The 24,518-nt window shown below is 29.7% G+C and overlaps 1 protein-coding gene across 2 annotated transcripts in view; it reads left to right on the top strand.

Moving 5' to 3' along the window:
* The window catches only part of LOC111424281 (adenylate cyclase type 5), a 119,387-nt gene that overhangs the window by 41,431 nt on the left and 53,438 nt on the right, over positions 1–24,518 (top strand). The window contains exon 2 of one of the 2 annotated variants that reach the window (XM_023057777.2): positions 4,401–4,637. In XM_023057777.2, coding sequence (XP_022913545.2) covers positions 4,491–4,637 — 147 coding nt within the window. In that variant the 5' untranslated portion in view covers positions 4,401–4,490. Of the gene's footprint in view, positions 1–4,400; positions 4,638–20,672; positions 20,906–24,518 lie in introns of those variants that run through there. The other variant, XM_023057778.2, reaches the window with a different exon arrangement.

Genomic DNA, 24,518 nt, shown 5'->3' with positions numbered 1-24,518 from the left:
AGTTTTCTCTTTCTTCGTATACAGGTGTCCCAAATTCGTTGTTTCAATAGACTATCTCCGAAACTAAAGAAGATACAAAAAAAGTAGCTGCATGTCATGATCTCGTTTTTCGAGAAACTGCTAATGCCGACAACTCCAAACAGCTAAATAGATTCCGATAGATACGTTAGGAACGGTCAGTTTTCTTCTGAAATCCCAACTATTGCATGAAGGAATGTTAGGATAGGTCAGTTTTGATTCCGCCTGCCAATCATCTTGGAAAAAAATATTGGATAAGATTGTTTTTGTTAAATGCTGTTAATCACTCCGGAAAAGAATGTTTGGTAAGCTTAATTGTAATGACTTAAGAACATTAGTTTGTATCATAATGAGATTATCACTAGTGGTGGAACGGATATCCGGCCCGATTTTTGAAATGATCGACAATTTTTTTGAATTTTGCAAGGGCCGCCGATTAAGTTTTAAAAATTCGGATAAAATCGATTTCTTGGAATATCAGTATGAAAATTTTCCAATGAACCAACACGTTTTGAAAAATAACTTTTAGTTTTTGAGAAAACAATATTTGAAGTTTTGATCAAATTTTCGATGTTGCAATTTTTATAGATAATTTTCAAAATTCGCTATAAAATTAATTTCTTGAAGTATCCTTGTGGAAATATCACCAATTATTAATTAAAGTATCCCCTTTTTAATGCAAAAAGCCGTTTTGAAAAATCACTTTTAGTTTTTGAGAAATAAGTTTTTGAAATAATCGACATTTTTTTCTAATTTTGCAATTTTCGCCGATTAAGTTTTAAAAATTCGTATAAAATCGATTTCTTGGAATATGATTATGAACATTTCTCAAAATGTTAATAAAAGTGTCCTCTTTCCAATGAACCAACAGGTTTTGAAAAATAACTTTTAGTTTTTGAGAAAACAATATTTGAAGTTTTGATCAAATTTTCGATGTTGCAATTTTCATCGATAATTTTCAAAGTTCGCTATAAAATTAATTTCTTGAAGGATCCTTGTGGAAATATCACCAATTATTAATTAAAGTATTCTCTTTTTAATGCAAAAAGCCGTTTTGAAAAATCACTTTTAGTTCTTGAGAAATAAATTTTTGAAATAATCGACAATTTTTCGAATTTTGCAATTTCGCCGATTAAGTTTTAAAAATTCGTATAAAATCGATTTCCTGGAATATGAGTATGAACATTTTCCAAAATGTTAATAAAAGTGTCCTCTTTCCAATAAACCAACACGTTTTGAAAAATAACTTTTAGTTTTTGAGAAAACGATATTTGAAGTTTTGATAAAAATTTCGATGTTGTAATTTTCATCGATAATTTTCAAAATTCGCTATAAAATTAATTTCTTGAAGGATCCTTGTGGAAATATCACCAATTATTAATTAAAGTATCCTCTTTTTAATGCAAAAAGCCGTTTTGAAAAATCACTTTTAGTTCTTGAGAAATAAATTTTTGAAATGATATACAATTTTTTCGAATATTGCAATTTCGTCGATTAAGTTTTAAAAATTCGTATAAAATCGATTTCTTGGAATATGATTATGAACATTTCTCAAAATGTTAATAAAAGTATCCTCTTTCCAATAAACCAACACGTTTTGAAAAATAACATTTAGTTTTTGAAAAAACAATATTTGAAATTTTGATAAAATTTTCGATGTTGTAATTTTCATCGATAATTTTCAAAATTCGCTATAAAATTAATTTCTTGGAGGATCCTTGTGGAAATATCAACAATTATTAATTAAAGTATCCCCTTTTTAATGCAACAAGCCGTTTTGAAAAATCACTTTTAGTTCTTGAGAAATAAATTTTTGAAATAATCGACAATTTTACGAATTTTGATTAAGTTTTAAAAATTCGTATAATATCGATTTCTTGGAATATGAGTATGAACATTTTCCAAAATGTTAATAAAAGTGTCCTCTTTCCAATGAACCAATCTGTTTTGAAAAATAACTTTTAGTTTATAAGAAAACAATATTTGAAGTTTTGATCAAATTTTCGATGTTGCAATTTTCATCGATAATTTTCAAAATTCGCTATAAAATTAATTTCTTGGTGGATCCTTGTGGAAATATCACCAATTATTAATTAAAGTATCCTCTTTTTAATGCAAAAAGCCGTTTTGAAAAATCACTTTTAGTTTTTAAGATATAAATTTTTGAAATAATCGACAATTTTTTCGAATTTTGCAATTTTCGACGATCAAGTTTTAAAAATTCGTATAACATCCATTTCTTGGAATATGAGTATGAAAATTTTCCAAAATGGTAATAAAAGTGTCCTCAAAACATGCACTGCTTTGTTGAACCATTTTGTAGTTCTAGGTCTAATGTTAGTTCTAGTGATAGTGTTAGTTTTATGTTAATTAATGAGATGAGGGAGTTTGATCCATTTTCTATAATATACTGTCTGACCGGTTTCGGCTTACGCCATCATCAGATACATTAATAATACAACATTAGATTTTGGCAACATATTAAATCCCGCAACATAAGTGCTCTTCATTCCGAGTATAGTAGTGTTGATTTATATTTTTATCGTAAAATTTTAACTTTTAACATGTATTTTAATGTGTTTATACTTCATAATTGCTAGAATTGTTTTAATAATACAAGTCTCCGAGGATCTTGTTTTTATGTTGTTTTTATTTAATTCATATTATTTTAAATAATTTTAGGTCGTGAAAACCTTCATATTTATAATTCATAACTAATTCAAAATGTTGATTTGAATATTTAATAATATTTTCAAATATTAAAAATCGATATTCGAGATAAATTTTTTATTCGCCCGACAATTGTAAAGATTTATAACCGATTTGGCTGGTTTCTCTTGCGATTTTAATTTCGGGATAAATCGAAACAGTTTCGCGGTGGGATAAATTTTCCGTCCATTGAATTATTCATGCGTCCGCTTCCGATAGTTCATCTGTAAAATTCAATTTTTACAAAAAACACCGTTTTTATTAAAACGCGCTGTTATTTAATGTTTTCACAGAATTACTTTCTGCGCACTTTTAAGCACTCGGTTAAAAGAATAGAAAACTTTACAAAATGTAATGTTGTGTACGTTTCGTTTTCTTCGATGTCTCGTAAATCTTCGATTTTTTTCTTTTTGTTGTTGTTTCCCCACGGAAAACGAGAGACGTTCAACTCCCAATAGACAAACGGGGATTGTTATTACCTTCGGTTTTCGATAAAATCGAATTTTCGCAACGATTTGTTTTCTTAGGAATAAAAAAATATTCCAAGTAAATCTCATTTTTTTTGCATGTGTAACTTAAATAAAGATTTCTCCCTCAATTTATGAATTCAATTCAACTCGGAAACAAGCCCTGGTGAATCTTCTTGTATATTTAATTTAAACTTATTTAATTTCATTTTCTGAAGATAATGGAATATTTAATTGGATTTTATATAGTATCGTTTCCATAACCTGCTTTTTTTTAATAATAACAAAGATAATTTACATCCAATTTCTACCTAATAAAGATAATGTCAATCTATTTGATGGTAAAAAAGTGATATGATTTTTATTACGTTTTTGTGGAACACAATGTGAGTTTGTGTTTAAAATAATTTTGGAGTCGTATTTGAATTATTGCTTATCAATCAAAAGTTGTATAGTGTATGGTATTTTAGTAATAGTTTGATGAAGCTTGTTACAAGTTTCGTACTTCCATCATTACAATATCAAAGAGAAGTCACGTTTACCACTGGGAATTCTCTCCATAGTTGGTATGGATTATTGCAAGCTCGAACTATATTATGTAAACTAACTTTACGTATTTAACCAAAACATTTACACACATTAATACGAAATAATATATCACCCACTAAATTTTTTTTGTGTTAACAAACCTCTTGTAAATAATGTTTTACACGTCCTTTTAGTCGCTATGGAGAGTCTAATTAAGTTTTCATTGTCTACACATTCTCTAGGGAGAGGAAACTGAATGCGAACAAGACCAAAACTACTTCCTCCGGGTTTCGGATGTAGTTCCCATAAAATGTGGTCTTTAAATGAATAATTTTTTAACCTAAAAAAATTAATTTATTATTTTTACAAATTAAATAATCAATTCCACTTTTTTAGTATTATCCAACAACATCGTGACTTTATCAACACATATTATTCGAAACCGACGATTATAATTTATAATAATTCAAGTAAAAACAAGACGGAGATTGCCGCTTTAAAACAATCGATTATCGGCTTGAAAACAAAACACGTCGTCAACGTGCCTCGTTTGTTTCTCGGCTAACTCGACAGCGTAATTAAAGCAATTAACAACACGTCTTTTAATCGCAACCCATTCAATTTTAATCCTTATAAATTTTAAACTTTTGTTGCTACCGTTCTATTTTCGTTTTTTAGCTTGGAAAAAGATGTTGAAAAAAAGAAGTGGAAATAGCCGTAAATTACATCTTTTTACACCAATAATCTAATAAAGCCAAAAAAAGAAAAATGAAAGAAGAGATGAATACGGTGAGACCTTTACCGTCGGATCGGGAGAATTCTGAAACGGGTGTTGCTTCTGGTTCAACGGCGACAACGAATAGGGATTGGAAGAAAAGGTTGAGTTTAAGGGAACATCGAAGGAATAGTAGTAAGGTTGGTTAAATTTGATTACTTTATTGGTTAGTTATTGGTAATTTAGATAGTTTAGTTTAAAAGGTAGTTGAAAAGTGAGGAAATAAAGCGAAGTGCTCTTAAAGGTGGTTTAAATTTAAATTGATTAAAACGAATTAAGAATGAGTTCAAGGTAAAATTTCATCAATATTTTATCATATCAATAAAATTTTCAAGTATTATCTAAGATGGTACTCATGTGTGTTCCAGACAGGACGTCGCGCCTTTATTTCTTTATGTAGGTAAGATAAAGGCGCGACGTATTGGAACGCAACATCATTTCCAATTGGACGGAACCCCCCTCTCCTCGCATGACTTTTTCGGTTTCGTTTTAATTAATAATTTGTTTAAATCGGTCTAAAAAAAATCGCAAAGTGGACAAAGTTACCGACACCGTCAAAAATCCGGTACTTTTTTCATTTAGCTTCCGATTTTAGATCTTGAGATCTGACCCAAAGGTGTTTTGGGCTTTTACTAAGTCTAAGAAGTGTGTGGATGTCAATCCTTCTACGATGTTTACTGTGTCGGAGTATGCTCATTGTTCGCTGATTTCTTTTCTTCGGTTTTTGTTGATCCTGCTCCAATCCAGCAGAATGTAGATTGTGTAGAAATGGATGCCCTTCCTTTGAGTCAGATGCAGTTTGACAGAATTGAGGTTGAGGAGGCCCTGATGGGCGTCAGGGTTATAGACAGTATTAATACCGATGGTATTCCATCAATTTTAATCAAGGAATGTTCACACTCTCTGTGCCTTCCTTTAACTATTTTATTTACTGCTTCATTAATAATGGGTGTCTTTCCTTCAATGTGGAAGCGGGCTTTTGTTCTTCCCATTTTTAAATCTGAGGAGCATGGTGTTATATCTGATTACCGCCCCATATCTATTTTGCCAGCATTTGAGAAAGTGATTGAGAAAGTAGTCTATTCTTTGCCCGTAAGTCTAAAATCAATTGTAGACAACATAGTTTTTTTGCTGGTTGCTCGGTTGAGAGTAACTTGCTTGAATATACCCAAAATAACATATCTTTTCTGGATGATTCTTGTGAGTTGATTCAGTTTATAGGAATTTTAGTAAAGCTTTCTACCGGGTGGATCACAACTTCTGTTTAAACTAATGAAGTTTGGTGTTCAGGGGAAACTTTTGCTGAAATGGCTTACTTCCTATCTGAAGGAGAGATGCCAGATTGCTTTGGGTTAATGGATTTTTTTTCTAATCCTGTGTCGGTTCCTTCTGGTCAAGCCTAAGTGGTTGACCATATACAAATTCGGCAGATGAACAACCTAGGTCTTCCTTAAGAGATGATCTGAGGCCTAAGAGAACCAAGGGAAGATCATTATTCCACCTCGTAGTGTTACCTCTGGCAGTTATGCCTGTTTATAAAGAACGGTGAAACCTTTCTAAAATTCCATTGCTTTGGAGATGTATGAATTTGACGTGTTCCTAGAAGGGTGTGAAATTTTGAAAAGAGATTTAATTCGAATTGTCGTCCTTGATCATGGGTTATAATGCTAGAAATGCCAAATCGGCTGAATTAATGCCGAAACAAAGTATCTGCAATAGAAGTAGACCTAATATCTTTGAGAGGAAAAGCTTCTGGCCAACGCGTGAAACGATCTATTACGGTGAGCACATATGTGCAGCCAAGAGACGGACTAAATCAATGTGGATATGATCGAATATTAATTTTGGTATCGGAATTTTACTAATAGGTCATTTTGTGTGTTTGTGAACTTTTGTTTGTTGACATCGCAAACAGGTTTTTGTCCATAACTGACTGTGTTTTGTCATGTGAGGCCAAAAGAATCGTGTTTGGATGATGTGCGTGTAGCGCGAATACCAGGATGAGTTCAGTTGTGAAATTTGTTGAGAATTGTTTTACGAAATTTTTGTGGTATGTATGTCCGAGGAATGTTTGTTGAAATGTCGCACCAAAGCTTTACATCTGAATGTGATGTTGTTTGTTGCGATAGGTTATATTTAGTAGTTAGTGTTTGAGTATTGTTTGTTTAGTAAATGTGTTAATTCTGTATCATTAAATTGTGCGTTTTTTAAAGTTTGTGTGTCAGGGTACTGTGAATTTAGAGAATCAATATTTGTTCTGGACAACGTGTCCGCTACAATGTTTGATTCTCCTGTAATGTACCTGATATCTGATGTGAATCAAACAAAACAAAATCAAGGCTTTGCTTTGTTTATTTTTGGAACTCGTCTTGCTAAGTAAAAGTTTATGTTTATTTATCCCAAAACTTCAACTTGGTGTGCACTTTTCTAAACTGTCAGATCGCGGTGCTACCACCCCTATTTAAATAGTTACTTGAAATTTGGGTTGCAGACACTCTCAATTAAATATTGACAGAAACTTTAAAAGAGGAAATTTTATGAATTTCGTTGTTTTGCAAGTTGTTAATGGTAACACTCTGGAATCGCAACATGTTATAGATAAACTCTTACATCAAAAGTTGTAACAAATTTTATTCTTAACAATATTGCCCTCTTGCACTTTTCCTCTCAGGTGCACAGATATCGAGAAATACATCAATATATGAAAATTTTTATGAATTTCGTTGTTTTACAAGTTGTTAATGGTAACACTCTGGAATTGCAACATGTTATAGATAAACTCTTAGAACAAAAGTTGTAACAAATTTTATTCTTAACAATATTGCTGTCTTGCACTTTTGCTCTCAGGTGCACAGATAGCGAGAAATACATTAATATATGAAATTTTTATGAATTTCGTTGTTTTAAAAGTTGTTAATGATAACACTCTGGAATCGCAACATGTTATAGATAAACTCTTAGAACAAAAGTTGTAACAAATTTTATTCTTAACAATATTGCTCTCTTGCACTTTTGCACTCAGATGCACAGATATCGAGAAATATACCAATATACGAAAATTTTATGAATTTCATTGTTTTACAAGTTGTTAATGGTAACACTCTGGAATCGCAACATGTTATAGATAAACTCTTACATCAAAAGTTGTAACAAATTTTATTCTTAACAATATTGCCCTCTTGCACTTTTCCTCTCAGGTGCACAGATATCGAGAAATACATCAATATATGAAAATTTTTATGAATTTCGTTGTTTTACAAGTTGTTAATGGTAACACTCTGGAATCACAACATGTTGTAGATAAACTCTTAGAACAAAAGTTGTAACAAATTTTATTCTTAACAACATTACTCTCTTGCACTTTTGCACTCAGATGCACAGATATCGAGAAATATACCAATATACGAATATATTATGAATTTCGATGTTTTGCAAGTTGTTAATGGTAACACTCTGGAATCGCAACATGTTATAGATAAACTCTTAGAACAAAAGTTGTAACAAATTTTATTCTTAACAAGATTGCTCTCTTGCACTTTTGCTCTCAGGTGCACAGATATCGAGAAATACATCAATATATGAAATTTTTATGAACTTCGTTGTTTTACAAGTTGTTAATGGTAACACTCTGGAATCGCAACATGTTATAGATAAACTCTTAGAACAAAAGTTGTAACAAATTTTATTCTTAACAAGATTGCTCTCTTGCACTTTGCTCTCAAGTGCACAGATATCGAGAAATACATCAATATATGAAATTTTTATGAATTTCGTTGTTTTACAAGTTGTTAATGGCAACACTCTGGAATCACAACATGTTATAGATAAACTCTTAGAACAAAAGTTGTAACAAATTTTATTCTTAACAACATTACTCTCTTGTACTTTTGCACTCTGATGCACAGATATCGTGAAATATACCAATATACGACTATTTTATGAATTTCATTGTTTTACAAGTTGTTAATGGTAACACTCTGGAATCGCAACATGTTATAGATAAACTCTTAGAACAAAAGTTGCAACAAATTTTATTCTTAACAACATTACTCTCTTGCACTTTTGCACTCAGATGCACAGATATCGAGAAATACACCAATATACGAAAATTTTATGAATTTCGTTGTTTTACAAGTTGATAATGGCAACACTCTGGAATCGCAACATGTTATAGATAAACTCTTAGAACAAAAGTTGTAACAAATTTTATACTTAACAAGATTGCTGTCTTGCACTTTTGCTCTCAGGTGCACAGATAGCGAGAAATACATTAATATATGAAATTTTTATGAATTTCGTTGTTTTAAAAGTTGTTAATGATAACACTCTGGAATCGCAACATGTTATAGATAAACTCTTAGAACAAAAGTTGTAACAAATTTTATTCTTAACAATATTGCTCTCTTGCACTTTTGCACTCAGATGCACAGATATCGAGAAATATACCAATATACGAAAATTTTATGAATTTCATTGTTTTACAAGTTGTTAATGGTAACACTTTGGAATCACAACATGTTGTAGATAAACTCTTAGAACAAAAGTTGTAACAAATTTTATTCTTAACAACATTACTCTCTTGCACTTTTGCACTCAGATGCACAGATATCGAGAAATATACCAATATACGAATATATTATGAATTTCGATGTTTTGCAAGTTGTTAATGGTAACACTCTGGAATCGCAACATGTTATAGATAAACTCTTAGAACAAAAGTTGTAACAAATTTTATTCTTAACAACATTACTCTGTTGCACTTTTGCACTCAGATGCACAGATATCGAGAAATATACCAATATACGAAAATTTTATGAATTTCGATGTTTTGCAAGTTGTTAATGGTAACACTCTGGAATCACAACATGTTGTAGATAAACTCTTAGAACAAAAGTTGTAACAAATTTTATTCTTAACAATATTGCTCTCTTCCACTTTTGCTCTCAGGTGCACAGATATCGAGAAATATACCAATATACGAAAATTTTATGAATTTCATTGTTTTACAAGTTGTTAATGGTAATACTCTGGAATCGCAACATGTGATAGATAAACTCTTAGAACAAAAATTGTAACAAATTTTATTCTTAACAACATTACTCTCTTGCACTTTTGCATTCAGATGCACAGATATCGAGAAATATACCAATATACGAATATATTATGAATTTCAATGTTTTACAAGTTGTTAATGGTAACACTCTGGAATCACAACAAGTTATAGATAAACTCTTAGAACAAAAGTTGTAATAGATTTTATTCTTAACAAGATTGCTCTCTTGCACTTTTGCTCTCAGGTACACAGATATCGAGAAATACATCAATATATGAAATTTTTATGAATTTCGTTGTTTTACAAGTTGTTAATGGTGATACTCAGGAATCGCAGCTTGTCATAGAAAAACTTTTAAAACAAAAGTTGTAACAAATTTTATTCTTAACAATATTGCTCTCTTGCACTTTTGCTCTCAGGTGCACAGATATCGAGAAATACATTAATATATGAAAATGTTATGAATTTCATTGTTTTACAAGTTGTTAATGGTAGCACTCTGGAATCGCAACATGTTATAGATAAACTCTTAGAACAAAAGTTGTAACAAATTTTATTCTTAACAACATTACTCTGTTGCACTTTTGCACTCAGATTCACAGATATCGAGAAATATACCAATATACGAAAATTTTATGAATTTCGATGTTTTGCAAGTTGTTAATGGTAACACTCTGGAATCACAACATGTTGTAGATAAACTCTTAGAACAAAAGTTGTAACAAATTTTATTCTTAACAATATTGCTCTCTTCCACTTTTGCTCTCAGGTGCACAGATATCGAGAAATATACCAATATACGAATATATTATGAATTTCGATGTTTTGCAAGTTGTTAATGGTAACACTCTGGAATCGCAACATGTTATAGATAAACTCTTAGAACAAAAGTTGCAACAAATTTTATTCTTAACAACATTATTCTCTTGCACTTTTGCACTCAGATGCACAGATATCGAGAAATATACCAATATACGAAAATTTTATGAATTTCATTGTTTTACAAGTTGGTAATGGTAACACTCTGGAATCGCAACATGTCATAGATAAACTCTTAGAACAAAAGTTGTAACAAATTTTATTCTTAACAACATTACTCTCTTGCACTTTTGCACTCAGATGCACAGATATCAAGAAATATACCAATATACGAAAATATTATGAATTTCGATGTTTTGCAAGTTGTTAATGGTAACACTCTGGAATCACAACATGTTATAGATAAACTCTTAGAACAAAAGTTGTAACAAATTTTATTCTTAACAATATTGCTCTCTTGCACTTTTGCTCTCAGGTGCACAGATATCGAGAAATACATCAATATATGAAATTTTTATGAATTTCGTTGTTTTACAAGTTGTTAATGGTGATACTCAGGAATCGCAGCATGTCATAGAAAAACTTTTAGAACAAAAGTTGTAACAAATTTTATTCTTAACAACATTACTCTCTTGCACTTTTGCACTCAGATGCACAGGTATCGAGAAATATATCAATATACGAAAATTTTATGAATTTTATTGTTTTACAAGTTGTTAATGGTAACGCTCTGGATTAGCAACATGTTATAGATAAACTCTTACAACAAAAGTTGTAACAAATTTTATTCTTAACAACATTACTCTCTTGCACTTTTGCACTCAGATGCACAGATATCGAGAAATATACCAATATACGAAAATTTTATGAATATCATTGTTTTACATGTTGTTAATGGTAACACTCTGGAATCGCAACATGTTATAGATAAACTCTTAGAACAAAAGTTGTAACAAATTTTATTCTTAACAAGATTGCTCTCTTGCACTTTTGCTCTCAGGTGCACAGATATCGAGAAATACATCAATATATGAAATTTTTATGAATTTCGTTGTTTTACAAGTTGTTAATGGTAACACTCTGGAATCGCAACAAGTTATAGATACACTCTTAGAACAAAAGTTGTAACAAATTTTATTCTTAACAACATTACTCTCTTGCACTTTTGCTCTCAGATGCACAGATATCGAGAAATACATCAATATATGAAAATTTTATAAATTTTTAATGTAGCATAGACTATTGCAAAACAAACGAAGTCAGTGTAAATTGTTTATGTGATGCAAGGCTTAAGTTAAGCTGGAATAATCTACATGAATAATCTACAAAGATGGTAGATATAGCGATTACGAGCAAGAATAATCTATATAAAAAATAGTGGCACAGTTAATGTTTTAAGAAGCAATTAATGATTAAAAGACGTTTAATACATTCCTGGAATTTTATATTAAGTTAAAATGTTAACTTATCATGTTTATATAGACAAATCTAAAATTATTTTTGTATCAGATTCAAACAAAACAAAATTAACGCTTTCCTTGGTTTATTTTTGGAACTCGTCTTACTAAGTAAAAGTCTATGTTTATTTATCTCAAACCTTCAACTTGGTGTGCACTTTTCTAAACTGTCAGGACTGTCAGATCGCGGTGCTTCCACCCCTATTTAAGTATAAGTAGTTACTTGAAATTTGGGTTGCAGACACTCTCAATTAAATATTGACAGAAACTTTAAAAGAGGAAATTTTATTTTTCGACTTGGAAGCGGTCTACTTTGTTTACTTTACGTTCGACAGTTTACAATTTACATTAACGTCTAAATTGTAACCTCGAAAGAAATCGATTTAATTTTTTCTTTTACCGAATTCGTTTCAGGTTTTAAACGATTTTAACCACGAATAAATAAAATATAAACGAAAACAAATATTCATTTCATTTTTTTATTATTTAATGTTTGTAAGTATAAAGAAGAACAAACGGGTGCTGTCTGAATATTATTAAGTTAGTTATTGTATAAGCTAAACCGCTCGAAGCTCAACGTGAAACTTTTCAATTCTCTTTTACTCTTATTTCGTTAACTTCATCTGCCTTTCAGTTGAATCCGCGTGGATGAAATTTAATTTTCAACTTTGTATGCTGTTTCCAAAATCCTTTGTGATAAACCTGATTACTACCTAAATAAAAAAAAATAAATTCTTGTTTAATTTTGAGTTTTAACAGCGGATACTTAAAAGTAAAGAGATTCGAAATTGTTGACTTTTACCTTTTGAACGGAACAATTATTTTTTAAGGACCCATAAAACTTTAAGAAAACTTAGAAGTTCTCAACAAAATTATTTCAACTCGTTCTTTCTCTTTCCTTTTTACGGTTTCATTCCAAGAAATATTAACCTAAAATTGAGATGAAATTGTTGGTTGGAGTGAATATTAGTAAAGGTCGTTTTAATCGCATTGAGGTTGTTAGTTCGATTGAGGTAATTGTTAACGCATCATGGTTACGAATTTAATTGCGAAACCTCAAAATATCAAATTCGCCGACGTACATTGAAATATCAAAGCTTATTTCTCTACACAGATATGTGAGATCATTTCGATTAATCTCGGTGTAATATTCCAATATTCAATTAACAGGTACGTTAAAATTAATTAGAGTCGTTAGTTGGGATAAGCGATTTTCTTCGTATTACTATTTATTTAGTATGGAGTGGATTAAAATTGTTAATTCAACTACACGTGTTTGAATGTAAAAAATTTATTGTTCTTTATGTTAAAAAAAAATTACTTAAACAATAAAATAACGACTTTGAACAAATTTTCCACTGATTCGATTTACGTGTTTTGCTTTTATCATTGAAGGTCTCTCAAAAAGGTTAAAATTTAAGTTTAAAATAAACCTGTTTCGATGCGGGTACAAGAAAATAGAAATAAATGACTAAAAAACTGATAAAAATAAGGTCGCTTACATATACAATAATAAGGGTCATAAATATTTCATTCAAAAATGAAAAATACTTTGTGGTTAGCAACCGGATTGTTTTTAAAGGTTTGTAGAGGAAAAGAATTTAATCTAAAAGCGTGCCATCACTTTTTAAACAGTTCGTTGTCGGTGTTATTAAAGTTGTAGGATTCAATTTATCCTTCACTCACTATTAAATGTTACTGGTGCGGTTAGATTGAGTATAGTAGTGCGTTTCTATCGAGAAATAGTATCAAATATTCATTTAGATTGTATTGATCTGCTCAAAAATAGATGGCAGAAGTGACCCTTTTCAAATTTAATACTACACAACAAACAATATCGTTCAAAATCAGTTTAATCGTTATAATCAGTCCGTTTTGGATTAATAATATTACTTGAAAGATTTCCTAATCGACTGTGGCTTTACAATATGAATATATCATCTAGAAGCCGAGATAGCAAAATTTCCTAGATTTAAGACATTAAACCTGCAATTTGGAGTTAATTGCAGTTTTTAGTTCCCGAAGCAGCAGAGCAAATACTTTAAACGCAGATAGTAATGTTTATTTTTTACTACGAATATATTACTTGGAATGCGATGAGGCTGCGGTTTCTTAAAATTGGTTTTTATACTGTTAATTGCTTCAAAGATGTTAAGAAAGATTTTGGTGGATGTCAAAATGATACTAATTGATTGGATACGTCATGAAGTTATTGAACAATGGGAAAACAAGTTAATAAAATTGAAAGGGATGTTTTCCAAAAAAGTCAGTGACTTTAAAATATGGAAAAAGCTAAACTCAAAATTGTTCCAATCAATTTAGCTAATGGTTTTATTAGCTAAATTTAAAAAAGTTGTAGCAAATTTTATTCTTAACAATATTGCTTCTTTGTACTTTTGCTCTTAGATGTATCAATATTGAGAAAAACAGAAAAATATGAAAATTTGAGGAATTTACTGCTTATTCAAGTTATTAATGGTAACATTCGGAAATCGAAGCATTTTCCAAAAAGACGTTCAGTACAAAAGTTATAGCAAATTTTATCCTTAACAATATTGCTCTCTTCCACTTTTGCTCTCAGATGCACAGATATCGAGAAATATACCAACATATGAAAATTTTATGAATTTAGTTGTTTTACATGTTGTTAATGGTAACACTGGGGAATTGAAGAATGTTATAAAAAAACTTCTAGAACAAAAACTGCAGCAAATTTTATTCTTGATAATGTTGCTCTCTTTTACTTTTGCTCTTAGATGCGCCAATATTGAGAAAAATACAAAGATATGAAAATTTGATGTTGCTTTTACAAGTTATTAATGGTAGGTAACACTCGGGAATCGGAGTGTTTTACAGGAAAACTTTTAGAACAAAAGTTGTAGCAAATTTTATTCTCGACAATATTGCTCTCTTTTACTTTTGCTCCTAGATGCGTCAATATTGAGGAATATACAAAAATATGAACATTTGATGAATACTAGTAGTTAATGGTAACTCTCGGGAATCGCAGCATGTTATAGAAAAACTTTTAGAACAAAAACTGCAGCAAACTTTATTCTTAATAATATTGCTCTCCTTTACTTTTGCTCTTAGAAGCGTCAATATTGAGAAAAATACAAAGAAATGAAAATTTGATGTTGCTTTTACAAGTTGTTAATGGTTACCTACCATTCGGGAATCGGAGTATTTTACAGGAAAATTTTTAGAACAAAAGTTGTAGCAAATTTTATTCTCAACAATATTGCTCTCTTTTACTTTTGCTCCTAGATGCGTCAATATTGAGAAATATACAAAAATATGAAAATTTGATGAATACTACTAGTTAATGGTAACACTCGGGAATCACAGCATGTTATGGAAAAACTTTTAGAACAAAAACTGCAGCAAATTTTATTCTTAATAATATTGCTCTCCTTTACTTTTGCTCTTAGATGCGCCTATATTGAGAAAAATACAAAGAAATGAAAATTTGATGTTGCTTTTACAAGTTGTTAATGGTAGGTAACATTCGGGAATCGGAGTATTTTACAGGAAAACTTTTAGAACAAAAGTTGTAGCAAATTTTATTCTCGATAATATTGCTCTCTTTTACTTTTGCTCCTAGATGCGTCAATATTGAGAAATATACAAAAATATGAAAATTTGATGAATACTAGTAGTTAATGGTAACACTCGGGAACCGCAGCATGTTATAGAAAAACTTTTAGAACAAAAACTGCAGCAAACTTTATTTTTAATAATATTGCTCTCCTTTACTTTTGCTCTTAGAAGCGTCAATATTGAGAAAAATACAAAGAAATGAAAATTTGATGTTGCTTTTACAAGTTGTTGATGGTAGGTAACATTCGGGAATCTGAGTATTTTACAGGAAAACTTTTAGAACAAAAGTTGTAGCAAATTTTATTCTCAACAATATTGCTCCCTTTTACTTTTGCTCCTAGATGCGTCAATATTGAGAAATATACAAAAATATGAAAATTTTGATGAACACTAGTAATTAATGGTAATACTCGGGAATCACAGCATGTTATAAAAAAACTTTTAGAACAAAAACTGCAGCAAATTTTATTCTTAATAATATTGTTCTCCTTTACTTTTGCTCTTAGAAGCGTCAATATTGAGAAAAATACAAAGATATGAACATTTGATGTTGCTTTTACAAGTTGTTAATGGTAGGTAACATTCGGGAATCGGATCATTTTACAGGAAAACTTTTAGAACAAAAATTGTAGCAAATGTCATTCTTAACAATATTGCTCTCTTACACTTTTGCACTCAGATGCGTAAATAACCATAATATAAGTATGATTTCTTGCTTATGTAAAATAGTTTTATGCGATAAGAATAGGGTACTCCAATAAGGTAAAATTTCTTTCGCAACTGTATTGATTTTAAGTAAAATACGTTTGCTTAATACATCAATTGTATCCTTTACTGAATAGTTTTGAATGTCGGTAGATTAAGTCGTAGTAGTACATCGGTATGTCGGTAGATTATCTCCTACATCGGTAAATCAACCGATAAATCGGTAGGGTTAGCAACGCTGCATATGCTTTTCACACAATACTATTATTACCGTACTTCGATGGGTAGGGATCAATTTCATACAATAATAACTGCTCCCATTCATTGAGATGGAGTGACTCGCCAATAACATTTTCTTACCGATAAAGCAAAAACAATTCCAGATACAATGGTTTTAGCAGTTTGTTGTTCTGCAAATTTGTTTTCCCCAGTATTCATTATTTATTTCCAAGGAGAAGAATACGGATAGGGCTTTAACTGCGTTAATATGAATTAATGCATCTGTGAAACCTTCTGTAGTGGATGCCGACGTTGATAATCTCATTATTCTTTCTTTTTAGGGGTTACGATCCTCAAGACAAAGTGAGCGAAAATATATTGTTACTCTTCCCGTTACATGAAAATTGTACCACTGGTGGCAGCGTCTAACCAAGTTTTATAACACTTTGAATCTAAGTTAACTTTTTAAGAGTCGTCTGTATTTCGTCATATTGATCCCAATAAGAATGCTCAATTTCATTTTAAAGTAAAACGCATAGGTTTTGAGCGAGTGGTGATATTTTTATTACTCGTAAGAATAACACGTTTAAAGTAAATGAGTACGACATGATTTCAGAACTGTCTAATTCCTGTGTACATTTGCAGACAATAAGTAGGTACATCTAGGATATATCGTTATCAACCTCAACGAAATTATCAAATGAAATCTTTTGAAAACGTGGCATTTTCTGGATTCTCTTGGTTCAGCTGCAGAAAAGTTCTTCTAAATATCGAAGGAGTAGTTTAGTCAACTAGTATAAAGGTCGTGGATTTAGGAAACGGAAAAACCAAGTTAAACAAAGTATAAAAGTGTCCTTGAACCAAAGCAACACAGAAATGAGAAGAAAGGAATCAGAAAGAATTCGAAAATGTAGAGTTATGTCAGAATGATATGGGAGGAGAAAGGACTTTTACCTTAGTAAGTGGAAAATATTTAAAAATGATTTTACAGCAGCAAAAGAAAACGACTCGTAGTCGAAATACTCAACTATGGTAACAGGTAAAGGTAATCCCATTAAAAGTTAAACTTTAGTATGGTCTATCGGGTATATGAAGAATGTTAGCGAGCTGGTACACTGAGGGAAATATATTCGTGAACGAAGATTATTACTCTTAGCTCAAGCTTATCATATTCTTGTATATCTACAAGAAGTCAATGTCAACTTATTTTGATGCTGATTTAACTAACGAAGCAACTCTAAAAAGAGGATACTTTAATTAATAATTGGCAATATTTCCACAAGAATCCTTCAAGAAATGAATTTTATAGCGAATTTTGAAAATTATCGATGAAAATTGCAACATCGAAAATTTTATCAAAACTTCAAATATTGTTTTCTCAAGAACTAAAAGTTATTTTTGAAAACGGGTTGGTTCATTGGAAAGAGGACACTTTTATTAACACTTTGGAAAATTTTCATGGTCATATTCCAAGAACTGGATTTTATACGAATTTTTAATACTTAATCGGCGAAAATTGAAAAATTCGAAAAAATTGTTGATTATTTCAAAAATTTATTTCTCAAGAACTAAAAGTGATTTTTCAAAACGGCTTTTTGCATTAAAAAGAGGCTACTTTATTTAATAATTGGCGATATTTCCACAAGGATCCTTCAAGAAATGAATTTTATAGCGAATTTTGAAAATTATCGATGAAAATTGCAACATCGAAAATTTTATCAGAACTTTAAATATTGTTTTCACAAAAACTAGAAGTTAGTTTTCAAAACGGGTTGGTTCATTGGAAAGAGGGCACTCTTATTAACACTTTTGAATATTTTCATACTCATATTCCAAGAACTGGATTTGATACGAATTTTTAAAACGTAACAGGCGAAAATTGCAAAATTGGAAAAAATTGTCGATCATTTCAAAAATTTTTTTTCGCAAGAACTAAAAGTGATTTTTCAAAACGGCTTTTTGCATTAAAAAGAGGATACTTTAATTAATAATTGGTGATATTTCCACAAAGATCCTTCAAGAAATTAACTTTATAGCGAATTTTGAAAATTATCGATGAAAATTGCAACATCGAAAATTTTTTCAAAACTTCAAATATTGTTTTCTCAAAAACTAAAAGTTATTTTTCAAAGCGGGTTGGTTCATTGGAAAGAGGACACTTTTATTAACACTTTGGAAAATTTTCATGGTCATATTCCAAGAACTGGATTTTATACGAATTTTTAATACTTAATCGGCGAAAATTGAAAAATTCGAAAAAATTGTTGATTATTTCAAAAATTTATTTCTCAAGAACTAAAAGTGATTTTTCAAAACGGCTTGTTGCATTAAAAAGAGGATACTTTATTTAATAATTGGCGATATTTCCACAAGGATCCTTCAAGAAATGAATAATATAGCGAATTTTGGAAATTATCGATGAAAATTGTAACATCGAAAATTTTATCAGAACTTTAAATATTGTTTTCACAAAAACTAGAAGTTAGTTTTCAAAACGGGTTGGTTCATTGGAAAGAGGGCACTCTTATTAACACTTTTGAATATTTTCATACTCATATTCCAAGAACTGGATTTGATACGAATTTTTAAAACGTAATCGGCGAAAATTGCAAAATTGGAAAAAATTTTCGATCATTTCAAAAATTTTTTTTCGCAAGAACTAAAAGTGATTTTTCAAAACGGCTTTTTGCATTAAAAAGAGGATACTTTAATTAATAATTGGTGATATTTCCACAAAGATCCTTCAAGAAATTAATTTTATAGCGAATTTTGAAAATTATCGATGAAAATTGCAACATCGAAAATTTTTTCAAAACTTCAAATATTGTTTTCTCAAAAACTAAAAGTTATTTTTCAAAGCGGGTTGGTTCATTGGAAAGAGGACACTTTTATTAACACTTTGGGAAAATTTCATACTCATATTCCAAGAAATCGATTTTATACGAATTTTTAAAACTTAATCGACGAAAATTCCAAATTCTAAAAAATTTTCGATCATATCAAAAGTTTATTCCTGATGAACTGAAAGTGATTTTTTAAAACGGCTTGTTACATTAAAAAGAGGATACTTTAATTAATAATTGTTGATATTTTCACAAGGATCCTTCAAGAAATTAATTTTATAGCGAATTTTGAACATTATCGATGAAAATTGCAACACCGAAAATTTTATCAAAACTTCAAATATTGTTTTCTCAAAAACTAAAAGTTATTTTTCAAAATGGGTTGGTTTATTGGAAAGAAGACACTTTTATGAACACTTTAGGAAATTTTTATACTCATATTCCAAGAAATGGATTTTATACGAATTTTTAAAACTTAATCGGCGAAAATTGCAAAATTCGAAAAAATTGTTGATTATTTCAAAAATTTATTTCTCAAGAACTAAAAGTGATTTTTCAAAACGGCTTTTTGCATTAAAAAGAGCATACTTTAATTAATAATTGGTAATATTTCCACAAAGATCCTTCAAGAAATGAATTTTATAGCGAATTTTGAAAATTATCGATATAAATTGCAACTAATGATACTTGATACTAATTCCTGTGAATGGTGGAGTACTAAGCGATAGGTTTTTAGTAACTATCCACCACTAGTTTCGACATTGTGATCACAATAAGCTAAAAATAAAATCTGAGTCCAGATAGAATGTTTGTGACATGATATATGGAGGCAGTGCTCTATGTGGTAGAATGCTGATTTTTGAACAATTGTTACATCTTGCCATAAAAAAAGAGATGTTTTGACAAAAATTTAACGAGCTACAAATGTATAAGTTATTAGTAACGAGTCTTGTAATTTGTTTAGGGTAAATTTGTTGTTCTGGTGTTTAGCAGACTCCAATGTTAGCTAATATATATTTTTTAATTGCACTAGAACGTAAAGATCTAAATAATGTGGAATAAATATTTGTTTCAATTTCTAATAATATTAAAATAATTCCAACCTAATTCTTACCATTTTATTTAAATAGAAATTCCAAAAAAACTTGTTGAAAATAATTTAACAACCGTTAAATACCTAAATTCCTCGATTCTTTTCAAAACGACTAAATAAAAATTCGAGACATAAACAGGTCGTAAATCGACGTGAAACATAAACGCCATATGGTCCGCACATGTACAAAAAAAAAGCTACAAAAAGAGTTATTATCAGTTATGCGAATCTGATAATATCGGAAAAAATCTAAAGTGAACGCGAACTAATCGATTTCGCATGCTGTTTTTTTTTAACTAACTCCGTGGGGGAAATATCTCGCGTTAACCTTTTTAATCCTTTTTACAGGATATAAAAGTATCGGATAGAGTATACTGGGCCAGTTTTAAAAATATCGTTATCGATAGTGCCTCGTGAAGTAACGAATAGGAAATCGCGAGAGCGTGGAGTTCGATATAGATTTTAGTTTTAAAACGGCGTTCTAAAATTCTAATTAACGATCTGATTAGTATCTCAAAAGGAATTTAACTAGTTAATGAAGGGAGGAAGTTCGATGATCTTAATAGTGTGTGTTACAGGAATGGGAGTAACTTTATCATAACACATTTTATATAATAATGTAAGTAATCATTTCTCTTCAAATACTAATTTTTGATTCTATAATATTTATGATTAACACCCCACTTTTTGTAGTTGTTTTTTATCGGCTTAAGATAAAAGTAAAAGATGTAATTAAACTTTGAAATTAAATTTCATTTTAAAGTTTTAGATATTAAATTTTATGAAAAGTATTTTTGGCACACGAAAATGTGTAAATATTAATTTAAAATTTTTTCATCGTTGCCTTTTTTATTTCGTTACGTTGATTAATGAGTTCTGTATCAGTGATATGCATCACAAATTATTCACGTATGAATACGAACGTATTTGGAATACATGCTAATTACTTACGGGCGTTAAATTCCTAATTATGGGCGTAATTAATATACTACAATCGAACCCTGGGGGCGCTTGCCAAAATCAACTAAACCCACGTTGAATTAATTGGAACATAATACAAAAATTAAATCAAATTTTTTTATTATTGCGCTTGTCTTAATGATTAGTGAGAATTTTAAAACTATTTAGAAGTATTTTTTTATTTACAAGTGGACATTTCTCACAATTTGCTCAAGCAATACGTGGAAGTTCGAAAAAATACCGTTTTATGATTATTTCCCACTTACTTATTTCCACCACTTTTACACACACAAAACATTTCTGGGAATTACATGTTCTATATCACTTTGCATATTTGGGAAAAAATAATGTTTTATATATTTAATTATAATAATAAGTGTCCTCTTTCGAATGAACCAACCCGTTTTGAAAAATAACTTTTAGTTTTTGAGAAAACAATATTTGAAGTTTTGATAAAATTTTCGATGTTGCAATTTTCATCGATAATTTTCAAAATTCGCTATAAAATTAATTTCTTGAAAGATCCTTGTGGAAATATCACCAATTATTAATTAAAGTATCCTCTTTTTGATGCAAAAAGCCGTTTTGAAAAATCACTTTTAGTTCTTGAGAAATAAATTTTTGAAGTAATCGACAATCTTTTCGAATTTAACAATTTTCGCCGATTTAGTTTTAAAAATTCGTATAAAATCCATTTCTTGGAATATGAGTATGAAAATTTCCCAAAGTATTAATAAAAGTGTCCTCTTTCCAATGAACCAACCCGTTTTGAAAAATAACTTTTAGTTTTTGAGAAAACAATATTTGAAGTTTTGATAAAATTTATGATGTTGCAATTTTCATCGATAATTTTCAAAATTCACTATAATATTAATTTGTTGAATGATCCTTGTGGAAATATCACCAATTATTCATTAAAGTGTCCTCTTTTTAATGCAAAAAGCCATTTTGAGAAATCACTTTTAGTTCTTGAGAAATAAATTTTTGAAGTAATCGACAATATTTTCGAATTTTGCAATTTTCGCCGATTAAGTTTTAAAAATTCGTATAAAATCCATTTCTTGGAATATGAGTGTGAAAATTTCCTAAAGTGTTAATAAAAGTGTCCTCTTTCCAATGAACCAACCCGTTTTGAAAAATAACTTTTGGTTTTTGAGAAAACAATATTTGAAGTTTTGATAAAATTTTCGATGTTACAATTTTCATCGATAATTTTCAAAATTCGCTATAAAATTAATTTCTTGAAGGATCCTAGTGGAAATATCACCAATTATTCTTTAAAGTGTCCTCTTTTTAATGCAAAAAGCCATTTTGAAAAATCACTTTTAGTTCTTGAGAAATAAATTTCTGAACTAATCGACAATTTTTTCGAATTTTGCAATTTTCGCCGATTAAGTTATAAAAATTCATATAAAATTCATTTCCTGGAATATGAGTATAAAAATTTCCCAAAGTGTTAATAAAAGTGTCTTCTTTCCAATGAACTAACCTGTTTTGAAAAATAACTTTTAGTTTTTGAAAAAACAATATTTGAAATTTTGATAAAATTTTCTATGTTGCAATTTTCATCTATAATTTTCAAAATTCGCTATAAAATTAATTTCTTGAAGGATCCTTGTGGAAATATCACCAATTATTAATTAAAGTATCCTCTTTTTAATGCAAAAAGCCGTTTTGAAAAATCACTTTTAGTTCTTGAGAAATAAATTTCTGAACTAATCGAAAATTTTTTCGAATTTTGCAATTTTAGCCGATTAAGTTTTAAAAATTCGTATAAAATCCATTTCTTGGAATATGAGTATGAAAATTTCCCAAAGCGTTAATAAAACTGTCCTCTTTCGAATAGACCAACTCGTTTTGAAAAATAACTTTTAGTTTTTGAGAAAACAATATTTGAAGGTTTGATAACATTTTCGATATTGCAATTTTCATCGATAATTTTCAAAATTCGCTATAAAATCAATTTCTTGAAGGATCCTTTTGGAAATATCACCAATTATTAATTAAAGTATCCTCTTTTTAATGCAAAAAGCCGTTTTGAAAAATCAGTTTTGGTTCTTGAGAAATAAATTTTTGAAGTAATCGACAATTTTTTCGAATTTTGCAATTTTCGCCGATTAAGTTATAAAAATTCATATAAAATTCATTTCCTGGAATATGAGTATGAAAATTTCCAAAAGTGTTAATAAAAGTGTCTTCTTTCCAATGAACCAACCCGTTTTGAAAAATAACTTTTAGTTTTTGAGAAAACAATATTTGAAGTTTTGATAAAATTTTCGATGTTGCAATTTTCATCGATAATTTTCAAAATTCACTATAATATTAATTTCTTGAATGATCCTTGTGGAAATATCACCAATTATTAATTAAAGTATCCTCTTTTTAATGCAAAAAGCCATTTTGAAAAATCACTTTTAGTTCTTGAGAAATAAATTTCTGAACTAATCGACAATTTTTTCGAATTTTGCAATTTTCGCCGATTAAGTTATAAAAATTCATATAAAATCCATTTCCTGGAATATGAGTATGAAAATTTCCCAAAGTGTTAATAAAAGTGTCCTCTTTCCAATGAACCAACCCGTTTTGAAAAATAACTTTTTTCTTCAAACGTCATTAAATGACAACTTTGTTGTCGTGTTTACTCGCGGTAGAAGTAAGTCATTGTTGCATAACGACGGTTGCTAAGATCAACATAGCAAAAAAGTACTTCAGCGTTATGGCGCTAAAGTAAATTTCACTTTAGCGCCATAACGTTGAAGAACATTTCACTTTAGCGCCGTATTATTTGCAACGTTTGAAGAAAAAATACTATGTTTTATTCGGAAGAGAAGCAGATTCGTTTGTGGCTGGTCCGTCATTGCCGGACTCACTTCGTTCGTCCGGCAAACTGTCGGACACGCCACAATTTTAACGGCTCATCTGTCATTAGCGACTCACTGCGTTCGTCGCTAAGCGACAGACCACGCCATAAAAAGCACTGCTTCTCTTCCATATAAAACAATATGCTATTAGTTTTTGAGAAAACAATATTTGAAGGTTTGATAACATTTGCGATATTGCAATTTTCATCGATAATTTTCAAAATTCGCTATAAAATCAATTTCTTGAAGGATCCTTGTGGAAATATCGCCAATTATTAATTAAAGTGTCCTCTTTTTAATGCAAAAAGCCGTTTTGAAAAATCAGTTTTGGTTCTTGAGAAATAAATTTTTGAAGTAATCGACAATTTTTTCGAATTTTGCAATTTTCGCCGATTTAGTTTTAAAAATTCG

Source organism: Onthophagus taurus, chromosome 6 (genome assembly GCF_036711975.1).
Source record: "Onthophagus taurus isolate NC chromosome 6, IU_Otau_3.0, whole genome shotgun sequence".
In the NCBI taxonomy this organism is placed as follows: Eukaryota; Metazoa; Arthropoda; class Insecta; order Coleoptera; family Scarabaeidae; genus Onthophagus; species Onthophagus taurus.
The sequence above is the reverse complement of the archived record's forward strand: the minus strand, read 5'-3'. Positions and strand labels throughout refer to the sequence as shown.